The following is a 15,658-nucleotide window of genomic DNA, read 5'->3' on the forward strand; positions in this document are numbered from 1 at the left end:
CTCTGAGTGAGATTTGCAGAGCAGCACCCTAGCGTTCTGCTCACACTGTCTCCAAACCTTCTTTAGATTTGGAATCTAGGTCAGATGCCACGTTTGGCAGGCAGTCCTGCACTCCTTGTTGGTCTAGGACTCTGGGATCACCCTCCTGGGGCAGGGTGCTGCTGATTGATTGAGCCCGTCAATGGGAATGGGAGGTGGGAAGGAAGAAACGAAGGTTACTCCCCTGTAACCAAGGTTCCTGGAGATGGACTCTGCATGTTCACACGGCTCTCCCGCCTCACCGTTCCCCACTCCCTTGGGCTTGTGTGGGATGGAACGGAGGCAGGAGTTAAACCCTCGCCCTAGATGGTCCGGTATTCAGTGAGGGGGTAGGGGCAAGAGAGGTGCATGGACACTAGCTACTGCAGGTGGAATTTTACTGTTCAGGGTGCACCGGTTGGCACATCCCGTGAGCGTGACTAGGCCGAGTCCACCTGGAAGAACCTCGGTGGCAGGAGAGTAACTGTCCTTGTTCAGTCGTGTGAAATGGCGAGGCTGCTCCTGGTGCAGCCGCTGCAGAGAAGACGGCTCTTACACCCGTAGTGGGGAACCTGTGTGAGGATGCAGCGATGCCGCTGCTGGGGGGGGGGGTCCGTGAGATGATCGTGCTCTTGAAGGCATGGTGCTGCAGCTAGAGAATCACAGCTGCAGTGTCTAACGCAAGAGCCTGGCCGTCAGGACTTGTTGGGTCTGTTTGATGCACTTCCATCTCTTTGGCCCACTCGATCTGTGACCGGTAAGGGAGGCAGTAAGGGCCATTGGGCTTGGTGGATTTCTGATGGGAACGGGGCTGAGATCTCCCTAACTCACTTCATACGGGCCTCTGAACAGCCAGCAGGTGATGCTAACTTTTGATCACTGAGTCCAGGGGGTGGGGGGAGAGGCGCTGGCACTTTGTATCCCATTGCATATCTGGCCAGACTCTTCAAGCAGCGTGGGTAAGGCTGGAACCCCCATCCTTGATCCCTGTGCTAACTCCCGTCCTGCTTTCCCAGGGAGGAGAGTAGTCTTCATGGGGGATGACACCTGGGATGGGCTCTTCCCCCAGAAGTTCTTCCGCTCGTATTTCTTCCCTTCGTTTAACGTGAAGGATCTTCACACGGTGGACGATGGGATCCTGCAGCATCTCTACAAGACTGGTGAGCTACCATTGCCTGGGGGCTGGGACGGCGTCCTCTCTGCAGCGCATTGTGCTGGGAGCCCAGCCGAGGTTGGGTGTTAGAACTGAAGGGTTGCTGTTGCCCAGCAGAGAATTATTCTGCATCCCAGCCGGGTCAGGAACACCGTGTCTGCACCTGATCGCAGCCACAGCCCACGTAGCTTGCAATGCTCTCCCAGGATTCAGCAGCCCAGCTAGGCAGCTTTTCAGTCCCAGGCTCTCTAAATGCCCCTCCTCCAATCCAGAGGGAGTTAAGCATGCTTGGGCCTTGCAGTCCACAGCCTAGAACAGCCTGGTCTGCCCTGGGAACGCCACATGGGAGTGGGGCACAGAGCAGGCAGTGAACATTGTACCTGGCATTTAACCTTGAAGGGACCTTATGAAGCTGGTGCCTTCCTGGCTGTCATTGAAATGCCCAGACAGGCACGTGATGATCAGGAATGGCCCGGGCACGCTGGGAGGCGGTGTTTGCTCGAGAAGGTTTGTGTTACCCCTGGTTTTTGTGTGTGTTTAGCTGGACTTTGTCCAAGGCCCAGGACTGGGGGGAAGGTGCCTTTTTTACAGTCTGTTCATAGACCTAAAGAAATGATTGTGGAGATGGTTTGTCATTGAGAACACCAGAAATCTGCCTTGCAGGTTGGGGGAAGCCACCTTGTGGGAGAGTTTTTGTCTCTTAAATTAAAATGCATCTCTTCCTATCTACAGATCAGAGACGCAACAGTGAAGTATGTGTCCGTAGAGCGTACAGGAGGAGACAGCTTAGGGGCTGCTCTTACTGCAGTAACATCCCCAGTGTCTAGGCCTTTTGTGAACACACAGGAGAATGTAATCCCTGCCCTGTAGAGCTAGCAATATAAAAGAAGCAGCAGGCAGAATGACACACATTCAAGAGAAAACATAAAAGCACCTATGGCTGAGGGCTGTAAGTTTGGGGAGCTGAGTTCTTCTTGCAACTGCCTTCATCGTGGTGTGCCTCGGTTTCGCAGCTGTACAATGGGGTGATAGTACCTACCTCGGTGGGGTTGTAAGGCTCCTCTGCACCACACAAGGATTTAAGGGTGGGGCTCTGCCAAGTGAGCAGTCCAGGTTTGGGTCTTCATACCACATCCTTCCTTCTTCAGCTTAGAAAAGAGATGACTGTGTGTGGGGGAGGGCATGGGGCGAGGAGTGGAATATGACAGTCGTCTGTAAAATGACTGGTGTGGAGAAAGTCAATAAGGAAGTGTTATTTACCCCTTCACATAACACAAGAACCAGGGGTCACCCAATGAAATTAGCAGGTTTAAAACAAATATAAGGAATTCCTTCTTCTCACATTGCACAGTCAACTTGTGGAACTCATTGCCAGGGGATGTTGTGAAGGGCAAAAATATAGCTGGGTTAAAAAAAGAATGAGATAAGTTCCTGGAGGATAGGTCCATCACTGGCTATTAGCCAAGATGGTCAGGGATGCGACCCCATGACCTGGGTGTCCCTAAACCTCTGACTGCCAGTTGCTGGGAGTGGATGACACGAATGGATCACTCAAAATTGTCCTGTTCTGTTCATTCCCTCTGCAGCACCTGGCACCAGCCACTGTCAGCAGACAGGACCCAGGGCTAGATGGACCATTGGTCTGACCCAGCACGGCCGTTATGTTCTCATACCTGTGGGGGTTCCTCGTGTAGTAGAAAGGGGAGAGCCAGGCTGATGGAAAGATGGCCCAGGCTGGAGTCACTGGCTGTCTGGCTAGCAGAAGGGGACAGCTCGTGGTCTAACGTGCCCTCTCCCCTGTTCTGCAGTGGATGGTGGCGAGTGGGACCTGCTGATCGCTCATTTCCTGGGTGTGGATCATTGTGGGCACAAGCATGGACCTGACCATCCAGAAATGGCCAAGAAGCTCACCCAGATGAACGAGATGCTCAGGTGACCAGTGCTCTGGGATGCGAGCTTGCCTGCTCACTCGCCTCGGCACCTGCTTTTGTAGGGGTTGTGAGGCCTCTGAACCTCAGAGCTTTTTCTTGGTAGCTTCCCGGAGATCTACCGTAGCAGCATGAAGAGCCCCCCGTGCAGCCTTTGCAGAAATGCTGGGCAGCAGGGGACACTCGCACTGGGCGCGTCACATCAGAGTCATGGCTTTGAGAACACAGCAGTGAAATGGCAGCATTAAAACGAGACTGCCCCGCCGTGGGGCCCTGAGGCTGTGTCCTTCCCACCCGGAGAGAGGGTCACAGTCAGCCACATGCTCTGACGCTGGCAGGGACTGAACCGGGTCGTGGAGAGCAGGGACTGCCCCCAGACTTAGCCCAGAGAGGCTCTGATGGAGCATTAGTTCCTAACTGAACTTGCAGAAAATATAGCCCTTTGGGGCCCAGCTGAGCCTGTTTCTGCCTCTCTAGAGTGGAGACAGTGATCCCTGGTGGTTGTGAGGCTCGAGGACAGTCTGAGAAGCACTTCCGGAGCCTTGGATAGAGTGCACTAAGATTGCGCAAATGCTTGTGAGTCACGGAACAGCTGGAAGGGCTGGGGGTGTGTCACTAGAGCTCTGCCTGTGTGGGGTGTTCTAGCTGGAGCTGGCATGGCTGCTAGGCAGGGCTCTGAGCCGCGGGGCTGACCCTTCAGCCCCTAGGCAGGGCTCTGAGCCGCGGGGCTGACCCTTCAGCCCCTAGGCAGGCTAAATACTTCCCCAAAGTGTCCAGCCTCCTTCCAGGCATGTTGCAATGAGCCAGAGGTTTGTGAGGGAGCCTGGGCCCCACAGAGGATCAGCTTTAAGCCTGTTTCTGTGCGGAATGGCCTCCCAGGACTGAATTGTCACTGCTGTTCACGTAGGATCTAGGCAGGAGTCTGCTCTCTCTGGGCTCTGAATAATATTTGCATTTCTAAGGAGCCCATCAGCATGGCGTCTGGGCTACCACCCCTGTTGTGGGGAAGCAGCCAGTTCCCAGCACAGGAGCAGGCTCGTCATTGTTTCGCAGAGGTGCCTGGTCCTGCTTTGTTGTGCTCAGAGCCTTCCAGTGGTTCACCGCCCTGGGGCTGCATCCAAGCATGGGTCAGTGCGGTGGGAGATGACTGATGAGCCTTGTCTCTGTGGACAGGTCGCTGGTGGATCACCTGGGGAACGACACCCTGCTGCTGGTGGCCGGGGACCATGGAATGACGGAGACTGGGGACCACGGAGGAGACAGTGAGAAGGAGGTGAACGCGGCGCTCTTCGTGTACAGTAAAACGCCTCTCTTTGGAGCCCACCTTCCTGAGGTAATGGAGAGCGAGGCCAGCGGGGCCCTGGCTGGGGGCCTGAGTCCTGCTGGGCATGTACCTGGGATGGGGCCTGTAGGGGGAGTGAGCCCAGGGGTCCCAGGAGCAGGGAGAGGTTTGGCCAGCAGCAAGGAAATATGACACCAATCTGTCCTGCCCAGCCCAGGGCTTGAGAGGATTCCGGGGGCTTCTCCTCATTTGTCTGTGCCCCCAGACAGGGGCTCTCCCCTCCAGGCGAAGATGAGGTGGGTGGGACTTTCCCGTCCCATCCACCCGGGGCTGATGGGGCCTTCCAAGATTGTCTCTCCCACATGGATCCCCTCCCGGGTTCTTCGTCCCCTCTCTGCACCACCCGGCTGAGGGCAGAGAAGCCGAGCAGGGCCAAATTAGCCACCAGCCGTGCTAGGCCTGGGCCCTGCAGGAACAGCTAGGTCCTTCCCCGCAGCAGGAGTCCTCCCACCTTGGCAGGGTGCTGGGGAACCGTTGAGATGTGGCCACTGGGGTTTCTAGCTTCTCCACCCCTCTTGGAGCTGCGGACCCAGGGGTTGCCCTCTGACTCCCAAGCAGGACCACCTTCACTGCCCCCCAGCCCAGCGCTGGGGGTATGTTGCTGCTAGCAGGCTGGCTTACAGGACAACTGAAACAGTTGCTGGTAAAAAGCACTTTATTTCCTTTCCCACAGACATATATATATATATATATATATATACATAGCACTTGTTTATTCCTTTTCTGTTGTTTATCATCCAATGTTCTCATCATTCTTATCTTTGGGTTCCATTATCTTGTGGTGGTAAAGACTCTCAGGTGCTGCTTATATCATTAGTCCTTAGTTCAGCCAAAGTTTAGTCCTCAGTCCAGCCAAAATTTTCTGGCCTTGTCCTTCAACTTGTTACCCGCAGCCCCGCCTCTTGTTCTGTTCTTTTCCATTACTTGGTACACATTTCTAAAACATCTGATACTCAGCATTTCCCACAGGGGTATGCATGGTGGGTCTGGTGGGATGTGAATGCAGATGGAGCCCCAAAGATGTAGGGTGGCAGGTGCCAAGTGCATCTGTGCCCTGTGGCCCCCAGGTTGGCCTAACCCTGCCCAGAAGATCAGTGCGTGCTCATCTCCTCTAGTCTATTGACCAGATGGGCTCCCTTTCCTTGTTCTCCTCCAGGAGCCGGAAACCATCCCGCAGGTGAACCTGGTGCCCACGTTGGCCCTGCTGCTGGGCGTGCCCATTCCCTACAGTAACATCGGGGAGGTGATGGCTGAGCTGTTCTCGGGGGACGGCGGCGCTGCTTCGGCAGCACTCAGTCAGCTCTCGGCGTATCGTGTCAACGCCAGACAGGTGGGGGCAATCGGCGCTGACCAGACCTGGGTTTCTCCCCATTCCACAGAGAGGCCCAGGATCACAGAGGCAGTGCCAGGACTGGTCCCCAGGAGGCCTAGCTCCCAGTCCTCTTGTGACCCCCTAGCCACACTTCTCACTGTCCTCAAGAAGGTGGACTTTTATAATCTTCCTCAGCCAGCTGGAGGGAATCCTGCCAGAGCTGATCTTCCTTGTTTGGGGTTAGAAATTGTTTGCTAATACAGGAGTGCTGTTAGGCCTGACCCAGTCACCCCCTCCCCCTTTCCCCTGATCTCACTGCATGCCCCCCTCCTGTTCACAGTCACATACAATCACCTGCTCCCCTCGGGGAAGAATAGCTGTACTTTTGGCCTGTCCTACTGCCGTGTGATGGGGCAGCACAGTGCCAGCAGCCAGACTCTGGGACCTGTTGGCAGCATCACGTGGAATGACACAAATTATAGAAAACTTCAGCAAGCCTAGGTCCTAATAGAGCAAACTGAGGAGATCACGAGTGTTAATTGTTAATAGGGCTGTCGATTAATCGCAGGTTTAATTGCACTGTGAAACAATAGAATACCAATTAAAATATATTACATATTTTGGATGTTTTTCTACATTTTCAAATATATTGATTTCAATGACAACACAGAATACGAAGTGTACACTGCTCACTTTATATTATTATTTTGATTACAAATATTTGCACTGTAAAAAGACAAAAGAAACAGTATTTTTCAGTTCACCTCATACAAGTACTGTAGTACAATCTCTTTATCATGAAAGTTGAACTTACAAATGTAGAATTATGTACAAAAACCCCCTGCCTTCAAAAACAAAACAATGTAAGACTTTAGAGTCTACAAGTCCAATCAGTCCTACTTCTTGTTCAGCCAATCACTAAGAGAAACAAGTTTGTTTACATTTACGGGTGATAATGCTGCCCTCTTCTTAGTTACAATGTCACTTGAAAGTGAGAACAGATGTTTGCGTGGCACTTCTGTAGCCGGCATTGCAAGGTATTTACATGCCAGATCTGCTAAACATTCGTGTGCCCCTTCTTGCTTTGGCCACCATTCCCAAGGACATGCTTCCCTGCTGATGACTTTTGTTTTAAAAAAAAAAAAAAAAAAAAAAAAAAAAAAAGTGTTAATTAAATTTGTGACTGAACTCCTTGGGAGAGAATTGTATGTCCCCTGCTCTGTTTTACCCACATTCTGCCATATATTTCGTGTCTTGGCAGTTTCAGATGACGACCCAGCACATGTTTAATTTAAGACCACTTTCCCTGCAGGTTTGACAAAATGCAAAGAATGTAACAATGTGAGATTTCTAAAGATAGCTACAGCACTTGACCCAGGGTTTAAGAATCTGAAGTGCCTTCCAAAATCTGAGAGGGATGAGGTGTGTAATATACTTTCAGAAGTCTTAAAAGGGCAACACTCTGATGCAGAAACTACAGAACCCGAATCACCAAAAAAGAAAATCAACCTTCTGCTGGTGGCATCTGACTCAGATGATGAAAATGAACATGTGTCGGTCTGCGCTGCTTTGGATTGTTATGGAGCAGAAACCATCATAGGCATAGAGTCACATCCTCTGGAAGGGTGATTGAAGCATGAAGGAACATATGAATCTTTACTGCATCTGACACGTAAATATCTTACGATGCTGGCTACAGCAGTGCCACGCGAACGCCTGTTCTCACTTTCAGGGGACATTCTAAACACGAAGCAGGCAGCATTATCTTCCATAACTGTAAACAAACTTGTTTGTCTGAGCAATTGGTGGAACAAGAAGTAGGACTGATTGGACTTGTAGGCTCTAAAGTTTTACGTTGTTTTGTTTTTGAAGGCAGGGGGTTTTTGTACATAATTCTACATTTGTAAATTCAATTTTCATGATAAAGAGATTGCACTACAGTGCTTGTATGAGGTGAATTGAAATATACAATTTCCTTTTTACAGTGCAAATATTTGTAATACAAAACAAATCTAAATTGAGCACTGTACACTTTGTATTCTGTGTTGTGACTGAAATCAATATATTTGAAAATGTAGAAAACATCCAAAATATTTAAATGGTATTCTAGTATTGTTTAACAGCCCGATTAATCGTGATTAATTTTTTTAATTGTTTGACAGCCCTAATTGTTGTTAAAGCTTGGAATAACGGGGGACTTCCAGAAGACTGGAAGAGTGTTCCTGTTGTGCCAATATCTAAAAAAGACACAAGAGATGACTCAGGGAGAAAACAGCCAGTTAGCCTGACATCAATCCTGTGCCAATAATGGAACAGCTGATATAGGATTCAGCTGATAGATTTACAGCAGTGATGTTTTTCAACTTTTTTTCATTTGCAGACCTCTAAAATAGTATAAATGGAGGTGCGGATCCCTTTGGAAATCATAGACATAGTCCCAAACCCCTGGTTGAAAACCACCGATTTAAAGGATCGGAATATAGTAAACATTAGTCAGCATGATTTTATGGAAAATCAGTCTTATCAAACAAACCTTTTGTTTGATGAGATTGTAAGTTGGTTGATAAAGGTAACTGCATAGGTGTAATAGACTGAGACTTTTGTAAGGTTTTTGACTTCAAACCCATATGATCTGATTTTTAAAAAAACGCTAGCATGGTACAATGTCAATAAAGCCCATGTTAAATGGAGTAAGAACCAGCTAACTGACAGATCTCAAAAACTAGTTGTCGATGGGGAATTATCCTTGAATGGCGGGTGTTTCTAGTGGGGTTTCACAGAGATCAGTTCTAGGCCCAGTGTTTTTCAACGTCTTCGTCAATGATCAGGAAGTAAATATAAAATTCCTGCTGATAAAACTTGTGGGTGACGCACAGATTGGCAGAGAGGAAAGTAATGCGGCCAGACCAAGTACACAGAGCAATCTGGAAAACTGGGTGTGCTGGGTCCATTCAAACAAAATGCATTTTCCTACAGCTGAATGCAAATATACACTGAAATGAAGAGTGAGAGGTGAGTTCATTACAGTGCATCAGTATTTGCATGTGGGACAATCCCAGGTACTAAAGGGCTCTGAAATCTAGCAGGGCAAGGCAGAGCAAGAACCAGTGGCTGGAAGGCGAAGCCAGACAAATTCAGATTCAAAATGAGGCACAGATATGAGCAGGGAGGCTGGACCAGACTGTCAAGGGGAGAGATGGACTCTCCATCCCTTGGTGTCTTCGAACCAGACTGCAGGCCTGCCTGGAAGATGCTTTAGTCAAACACAAGTCACTAGGCTCGGTCCTGGGGTAATGGTGAAATTCTCTGGCCTGTGTTACACGGGAGGTCAGATGAGATGGTCCAGTGGTCCCTTCTCTCCACAGACTCCCTGAATCTCTGACTGTGGCGTATGCAGCTCCTGTGTGTGCTGGCCGCAGCCAGCGCTGGCCTGGGCAGAAGAGGGCAGGGCTGCTGCGGGTGGCTTTCCCTTGGCAGGTGTTTGGGGACACTCTGGACCAGCCCGTGTCTGAGGGACGGGGGAGGCAGCAGTGAGCGTCTCCATTGTGACCCTGGCCTTTCTCTGCAGGTGGACCGTTTCCTGCACTCCTACTCTCTGGCTGCCCAGGACCTGCCGGCTGAGCGGCTCCGGCACCTGCGGGAGCTTTTCTCTGCCGCGCTGGAGGAGCACGACCGGCTGCTGGCCCAAGTGCAGGAGGGGCTGCCTGCATCGCCCGAGCGGGAGGCCAGGCTGAGGCGACTGGTTGGCCACTTCCAGCGTTACCTGCGGGAGGCCCGGGCTGTGTGCATGGAGTCCTGGGCCCGCTTCCACCCGCTGCGCATGGTGGCTGGCTGTGCGCTCATCGCCGCCTCCTGTCTGCTCTGCTGTGTTGCCTCGGAGCTGGCGGCGGCCCTGGACTTCTCCTACCGAAGCCACCTCCTGTACCCGCTTCTCTGGGGCCTGGCGGTGGCGGCTCTGCTGGGGCTGGGCCACCTGCTCACCAAGGAGGGGCTGGACCTCATTCTGGTGTTGTCGTGGTCGGCTGCCGCCTCCCAGCTGGCCTTCTTCTGGCACTGGTGGGGCCGCTGGCCCCGTCGAGCCCGTTTGGCTGGCGTCCAGCCGCCTGTGGCCAGCGCGGACCTGTGGCAGAGATTGCGAGCGTGGCAGGGGCTGGTCCTCCCCATGGGCATCCTCTTTGTCCGCTGCTGCGCCATGTTCTCGGACAGCTTCGTGGTGGCTGAGGCCTGGGTGGCCCCGTTCCTGCTCGCGTCCCTGGCCACCCTGCTGGTGGGGAAGCTGTACTGGCACGGCCGGCTGACTGCTCCGGAATCCCCCACGCAACCCCCAGGCTCTGCCTTTTACCAGAAGGAGAGCTGGCAGCTCCTGTGCCTCCTGGCTGTGCTCCTGGCCTGCCTGCGCCTCTCAGGCCTTTTCCACCAGTGCCGCGAGGAGATCCCGCACTGCCAGCCCTCACCCTTCCTGGCCCCGCTCTCCAGCCTGCAGAGCACTCAGGCCAAGAACCTCTTCTACCTCCTGTGCGTGGCCTCGCTGGCCGGGCTGGTGTACGCTGTGCAGCGCTGGCTGCGGCACTACGGGAACCTGAACAGCTCCAGCCCCCTGGTGCTCTTCGTGCGCTGGGCCTTCCCGCTGGCGGCCGTCTGGATCGCTTGCTACTGGGCCGTCACCTCGGGGGCGGAGGACACGCTGGGCAAGCTGCAGGAGCTGGTGCAGGTGGCGCTGGTGGGCTTCCCCCGGGCCGTCTACGGCCTGGCATCCCTGGGGATCCTGCTGGTGCTGTGGACGCCAGTGACGGTGTTCGTGGACAGCCGGGAGCCAGTGGTGCCCATTGTAACCCCTTATCAGGGGGCCCCCAGCTCCCAAGCTGACCTCCAGCACGTCATCCCACAGATCTACAGGAGGATGCAGGAGTCTCTGAAGAGCCAGCTGGACAGGGGTCACCGGAGGGCCACGGTGGCAGCCTACGGGCTGGGGAGCGTGTACTCAGCCGCCCTGGTCATAGTGCTTACCCTGGTGGGCTTCCTTCTGCTGCTCCTGCACAGTGAGAGGATGAGCCTCTCCTTCCTGCTCCTCTTCCTGGAGGCCTTTGTGCTGCTGCGGATCCACGCCTGTGTCGTGAGCCTCGCCGGGGACGCTGGTGAGCGGGGGGTGGGTTCTCTCTTGGCTGGGGGGTCCCAGCCCCCCTCGTGCTGGTCCCAGGCCCCGCTGCCAGTCCTGGAGCCCGGGATGCACCGAGCCCTGTCTCGTGGCTGCGAGAGCCGCTGCAGGCCCAGGAAGCACGGGGGCTGGGCTCCGGGGGACCCCGCTCTGAGGTGCTGGTGATTGGGTGCCGGTGCTGTCAGCAGCTCTGGCTGAGTGCAGGGTTTGAGCAAGGGGGGAGGGAGAGAAGGCCCGAGGCTGGGGGATACGGCCCCTTGCGGGGTGGGGGGCGGGTTCTGCTCACTCTCCACTCCTGGGCTAACTGCCCAGTGGGAGGGAGTTGAAGGGCTGCCTCGGGGGTGAAGGCCGCACTGTCCCCCCACCCTGCTGGTGAGAAGATCCCCAGCCTGGCGCTTTGCCCAGGAGGGCACCTACCATCCTTAACCCGGGTGAAGAGGGCCAAGGCTCCCAGTGCTGGAGCCTGATTCATCCCTCCCCTTCTCAGGTGAGGGCAGGGAAAGGGCTAACACTGGCCTTGTCTGAGCTGTGGGTCAGGCCGCCTCCAGAGGCCTGCCCCGTGATGCTGGTCTCTCTGTCTCTCTCAGAGCCCTTCGTGGTCCCCTGGTATGCGGTCACCGCCTGGGTCCTTGCTGCCACCCAGTTCTTCTATTCCACGGGCCACCAGCCCATCTTCCCAGCCATTCACTGGAACGCGGCCTTCGTGGGCTTCCAGCAGGGCCACACCACCCACCTGCTGCCCGCTGTCCTGGTGGGGGCCAACACGTTCGCCTCCCACATCCTCTTTGCAGGTAAGTGAATTTCCTCTTGGGCCCGGCTGCTTTCACAGGCCTCCCAGCTCGCTGCTGAGGGAGCCAGCCCTGTGGGAGCAGCCAGCTCCCTGTGGTTCTCCAGCAGGTGGTCTGCAGACCTGCTAGTGAGCCACAGCTGAAATGCTCTCATGTGACTGATGAGCAGATGGAAGCTGGCATCCGAGGGGTTAACAGTCCCTGCTGGGCCCTGTGCAGAAGAGCAGTCCCCACCCCCCTGTAGCCGTGTGTCCCTCCTCCCCCCCCCCCCCACGGCTCCGGGACATCTGGTAACTTCCTGTGCTTTTGTCCTTGAGGTAGTTGGCTGCCCTCTGCTCCTGCTCTGGCCCTTCGTCTGTGAGGCGCCCAACTCCCAGAGGAGGAAGCTGAAGAAGGAACTGCGGGAAGAGCTTCAGGAGGAGGAGGAGCCCATGATGGAGATGAGGCTGCGGGAGTCTCCGGAGAGGTTCTCGGCTGCTCTGCTGCAGCTGGGGCTCAAGTACCTCTTTGTGCTTGGCGTGCAGGTAGGGCATGTGACAGTGTGGACACCGAAGGGTTAATAACGAGCCCCACACTGTGGGGTGGGAATGGGACTCTTCCCTGAGCTTGGGGAGCACAGGGCCCCCAACAAGGAGACCTCAGCTGGGGCAATGAACGACAGCGGGTGGAGGCGGAATGGCAGCTGCGCTAGCCTGTGTTTGCTGCAGTGCCGCTGGTTCCTGACCGTGCACAGGTCTCTGCGCTGGGGGCGTGCGAGCTGCCACACAAACCCACCTGCCCTTCTCAGCCACGCCCCTTGGCTCCTGCTGATCAAAGTGTGCTTCTGTTCTTAAGTCTGGGGTTGCTGCGGTGCCTGGCCTGTGCCGTGGAATCCCTGGAGACGGACGTGCGTCCCTCGGCAGCCAGCATGCTGAGCTCTCCTGGAAATCTGGCTGCGGATGCGCTCGGCTTCCAAGTAAAAAATGTGGTTTTTTTTTTTTTTGTTTTGTTTTTTCCCTGCCAGCGTCACAGTCATGGGCTCTTTCCCTCTCCCGCGTGGCCCGTAGCGAAAGGTTCTGCGGGGCAGGGTTTGCCCTTGATACCACCTGTGCAGCCCTGCCATGTGCAGCGTTTGCCCAAGTGCCACTGATTGGAACTGAGTCGGTGCTGATGACACTGACGCACAGGAAGGAAGGGACTCGAGCTCCCGCTCCCAGAGCTGGGCTAGCTCTGCAGGGCTCACTGGAGGGAAAAGCAGTAAAGACATTTCTGTCTCTACAGACGGTGGCTCGGACTCGGATGCACATGGGGTGGATTTGCTGAGTGAGGGGGGGCCGTACTGATGGGCACTTTGAGGGACTGTTATGTTAATAGATGTTGGGACACCGAGTCCACGTTGCCCTCAGTCCTCTCCTGTCTGGTACTTGATACTCATGCTGATCTCAGCAAGTGGGAGCGCTGCAATAGGTGGGCCCAGTGGGTTGAGTTCAGGGTGGATTGTCAGCCAGACCCCCTGGCTTAGCTTGGGCCCATCCAGTCTCACCCTTTCGGAGTAATGAGTCATAGATGGGGCAAGTTCCCCGTGTCAGCCCGAGTATTTCCTTGTGGCTGCTGGGTTCCTTGGAGCTAATGAGCACAAATGGGTTTCCCTCCAGTCCCCTCGGACCAACTCCCACGGTGCATTGGCCTTCTGCTGGGGTTAAGTGTTGGCTGCATCTTCATTGGAACGTGACGCTGGTCTGTGCTACATCTCTGCCCCTTCGGGCTGTGAGTCCGGGGGTGCCCCCGTAACAGCTCTGCCAGGCGGGGGGGGGCGGGGATTTGGGTGCAGGGTGGTGGTAGCTGCTGCTGCTTCTAGCCGTAGACTCATCTCTGTGGGGTCGGCTCTTCAAGCCCGTCTCTGTTCCAGTGACTTGAATCCGTGTCTTGGTAACTCCGCAGCTGGGGAAATCCTTTTCTGTGATACCCCCAAGGATGTTTTGGGTCTTGCAGCCTTTCTCTTACCCTCCACTCCCAAGTTTAACACCCTATTTCCTGTATATTCTTCTGATCTGCTTTTCACATGTCCAAAACATCTACACCTGGACGCTCTCAGCTTTTCTGACATTGGTCCCACCTTCCCACTTCCCTGAATGAGTTCGTTCCAAATGCCAGCCATTCTTGTTGCTCCAAGCAGCCATCTTAATGTTCTCATTTCCACTGTGGTCAAGATCTGCTCCTGTCTCTGCCTCATTGCCCAGCACTTGGAGCTGTACAGAAGTGAATTGTACATAATTACCATCTGGTAGCTCTTACTTGTTAGTCTGACCAGCATTCTCCTATCACAGATCGCTTCGCTCCTTTAGTCCTCGCCTTTCCTGTTCTGCGTATAATTTCCTTGTTGAGTTCACCATTTTCCTGGATTGTCAAACTAGCTACTTGACCTTCATCATCTGCTAAAAGCAGGCACCAGGGCGCCATGCTGCATGTTTTGTGTAAGTGCCTCAAGCACCAGCGTGAACAAGAAGGGGCTTAGTGCCGAGTCTGGGTGTGTCTGACTCTTACTAGACATGGCTGTTTCTCTGCGTGGTCTTCTCGCAGCACTTTCGCATACATCCCGGATGAGTCTGATACATCTTCGGTCTTTCGTTCTCCTCCACCCCCACACGACTTCTCTCAGAACGTGGTCATAAGCCTTCCCAAGATCCATGAATGCTATGTGCAGGGCTTTCCTCTTTCTTCTGTGCTTTTGCGCAAGTGCTCTTAATGCAAAGATAGCATCCATTGTTAACTAGCCAGGCACAAACCCAAACTCTGTCACTGATGGTAGCTTCTTAAAAATGTGTTTTCGAAGTGCCAGCCCTGCAAATTCCCCCTGGATTGGAGGGGTCCAGCTGGGCTCTCGCCGTCTCTTGCATCATCCCAAGCTATAAAGATTTTGCAGGCAAGTTCCAGTGGAGTTGCCCAGGGATAATGGAGGACACAGTTTGGCCCTGCATACACCTGGGACCTAGCTAACAGTTCTATTGGTGTGTGAGCTGAAGTGGACTCCAGCTCCCTGTTCTGTAGCTTGGCTGGCTCTGCAGAGCTGGTAGGAATGAACACTTATCCCTGGAGTGAGCAGGTGTGACTGACACTCCACAGGTGAAGGGGCTGTATGCTGGGAAGGGGCTGCCTATACCTCGTCCCTTTGCTGATGGTATCTGCCCTATAAAGACAAGGTTACATCTGATGCCAGTTGAGTACAGCCTGTGGTATCCTGGCAAATTGTAGAGGTCCTTCTGTGAGAGTCCTTCCCTGCTTGGTTATAGTTCCTCTCTTTGTGTATGGCTTATCATCCTAGCACCCCCCCACAGGCTGGGAGCCTGGTGTCTGCCCCCAGGGGATACTGGTCTGGCTCTACCGTCTCTCGCATTGAAATCCATGCATTGTAGACACACTACATGTCCCCAGCGGCTGCAGCCCCTTCAAAGGTGTGTCCACACAGTGTGTGCCCTGTAAGCCGGGAGAAGAGGGAAGAGAGCCCCTTTTGGGGTGTTAATTAACTTGTTTTCCCATGATGCTTGCTGCACCTGCCCCAGTGACCTGCCTGGCTTAATACCCTTTGCCATGGGCTGGGTGCAGTCTCTAAGGGTGATGTGTGACTCTGCCTTCTCCCTGTTCTTCCCCACAGCTCCTGGCCTGCGTCTGGGCAGCCATGATCCTCAAGCGGCATCTCATGGTCTGGAAGGTGTTTGCCCCAAAGTAAGTCCCAGGAGCTCCCCTCTGTCCTTGGGTCTGCCTTTTGTTCCTGGCAGCTTGACTAATAGTCATAGATTCCAAGGCCAGAAGGATCCACTGTGATCATGTGGCCTAGAAGGGGGTGCTGCAGGTCAGGATTTGGGGGCATCGAAGGGCTGTGGAGTTAGCGAAGATCATGCAGCGAGATAAAGGCGATTAATCACTGGAGCAGATCGGCAGGGCAGTGGGCATCCTCCCTCACTTGGAGCCTGTTAGTCCAGGCT

At 54.2% G+C, this 15,658-nt stretch overlaps 1 protein-coding gene across 6 annotated transcripts in view; it reads left to right on the forward strand.

Annotated features, from left to right (window-relative positions):
- The window catches only part of PIGO (phosphatidylinositol glycan anchor biosynthesis class O), a 32,892-nt gene that overhangs the window by 11,547 nt on the left and 5,687 nt on the right, over positions 1 to 15,658 (forward strand). For 4 of the 6 annotated variants that reach the window (XM_038401602.2, XM_038401599.2, XM_038401601.2 and 1 more), the window contains exons 3-10: positions 1,035 to 1,178; positions 2,980 to 3,103; positions 4,273 to 4,432; positions 5,598 to 5,771; positions 9,322 to 10,888; positions 11,496 to 11,699; positions 12,018 to 12,220; positions 15,328 to 15,398. In XM_038401602.2, coding sequence (XP_038257530.1) covers positions 1,035 to 1,178; positions 2,980 to 3,103; positions 4,273 to 4,432; positions 5,598 to 5,771; positions 9,322 to 10,888; positions 11,496 to 11,699; positions 12,018 to 12,220; positions 15,328 to 15,398 — 2,647 coding nt within the window. Of the gene's footprint in view, positions 1 to 1,034; positions 1,179 to 2,979; positions 3,104 to 4,272; positions 4,433 to 5,597; positions 5,772 to 9,321; positions 10,889 to 11,495; positions 11,700 to 12,013; positions 12,221 to 15,327; positions 15,399 to 15,658 lie in introns of those variants that run through there. The other 2 variants (XM_043515260.1, XM_043515261.1) reach the window with 2 other exon arrangements.

Source organism: Dermochelys coriacea, chromosome 5, assembly GCF_009764565.3.
Source record: "Dermochelys coriacea isolate rDerCor1 chromosome 5, rDerCor1.pri.v4, whole genome shotgun sequence".
NCBI lineage: Eukaryota > Metazoa > Chordata > Testudines > Dermochelyidae > Dermochelys > Dermochelys coriacea.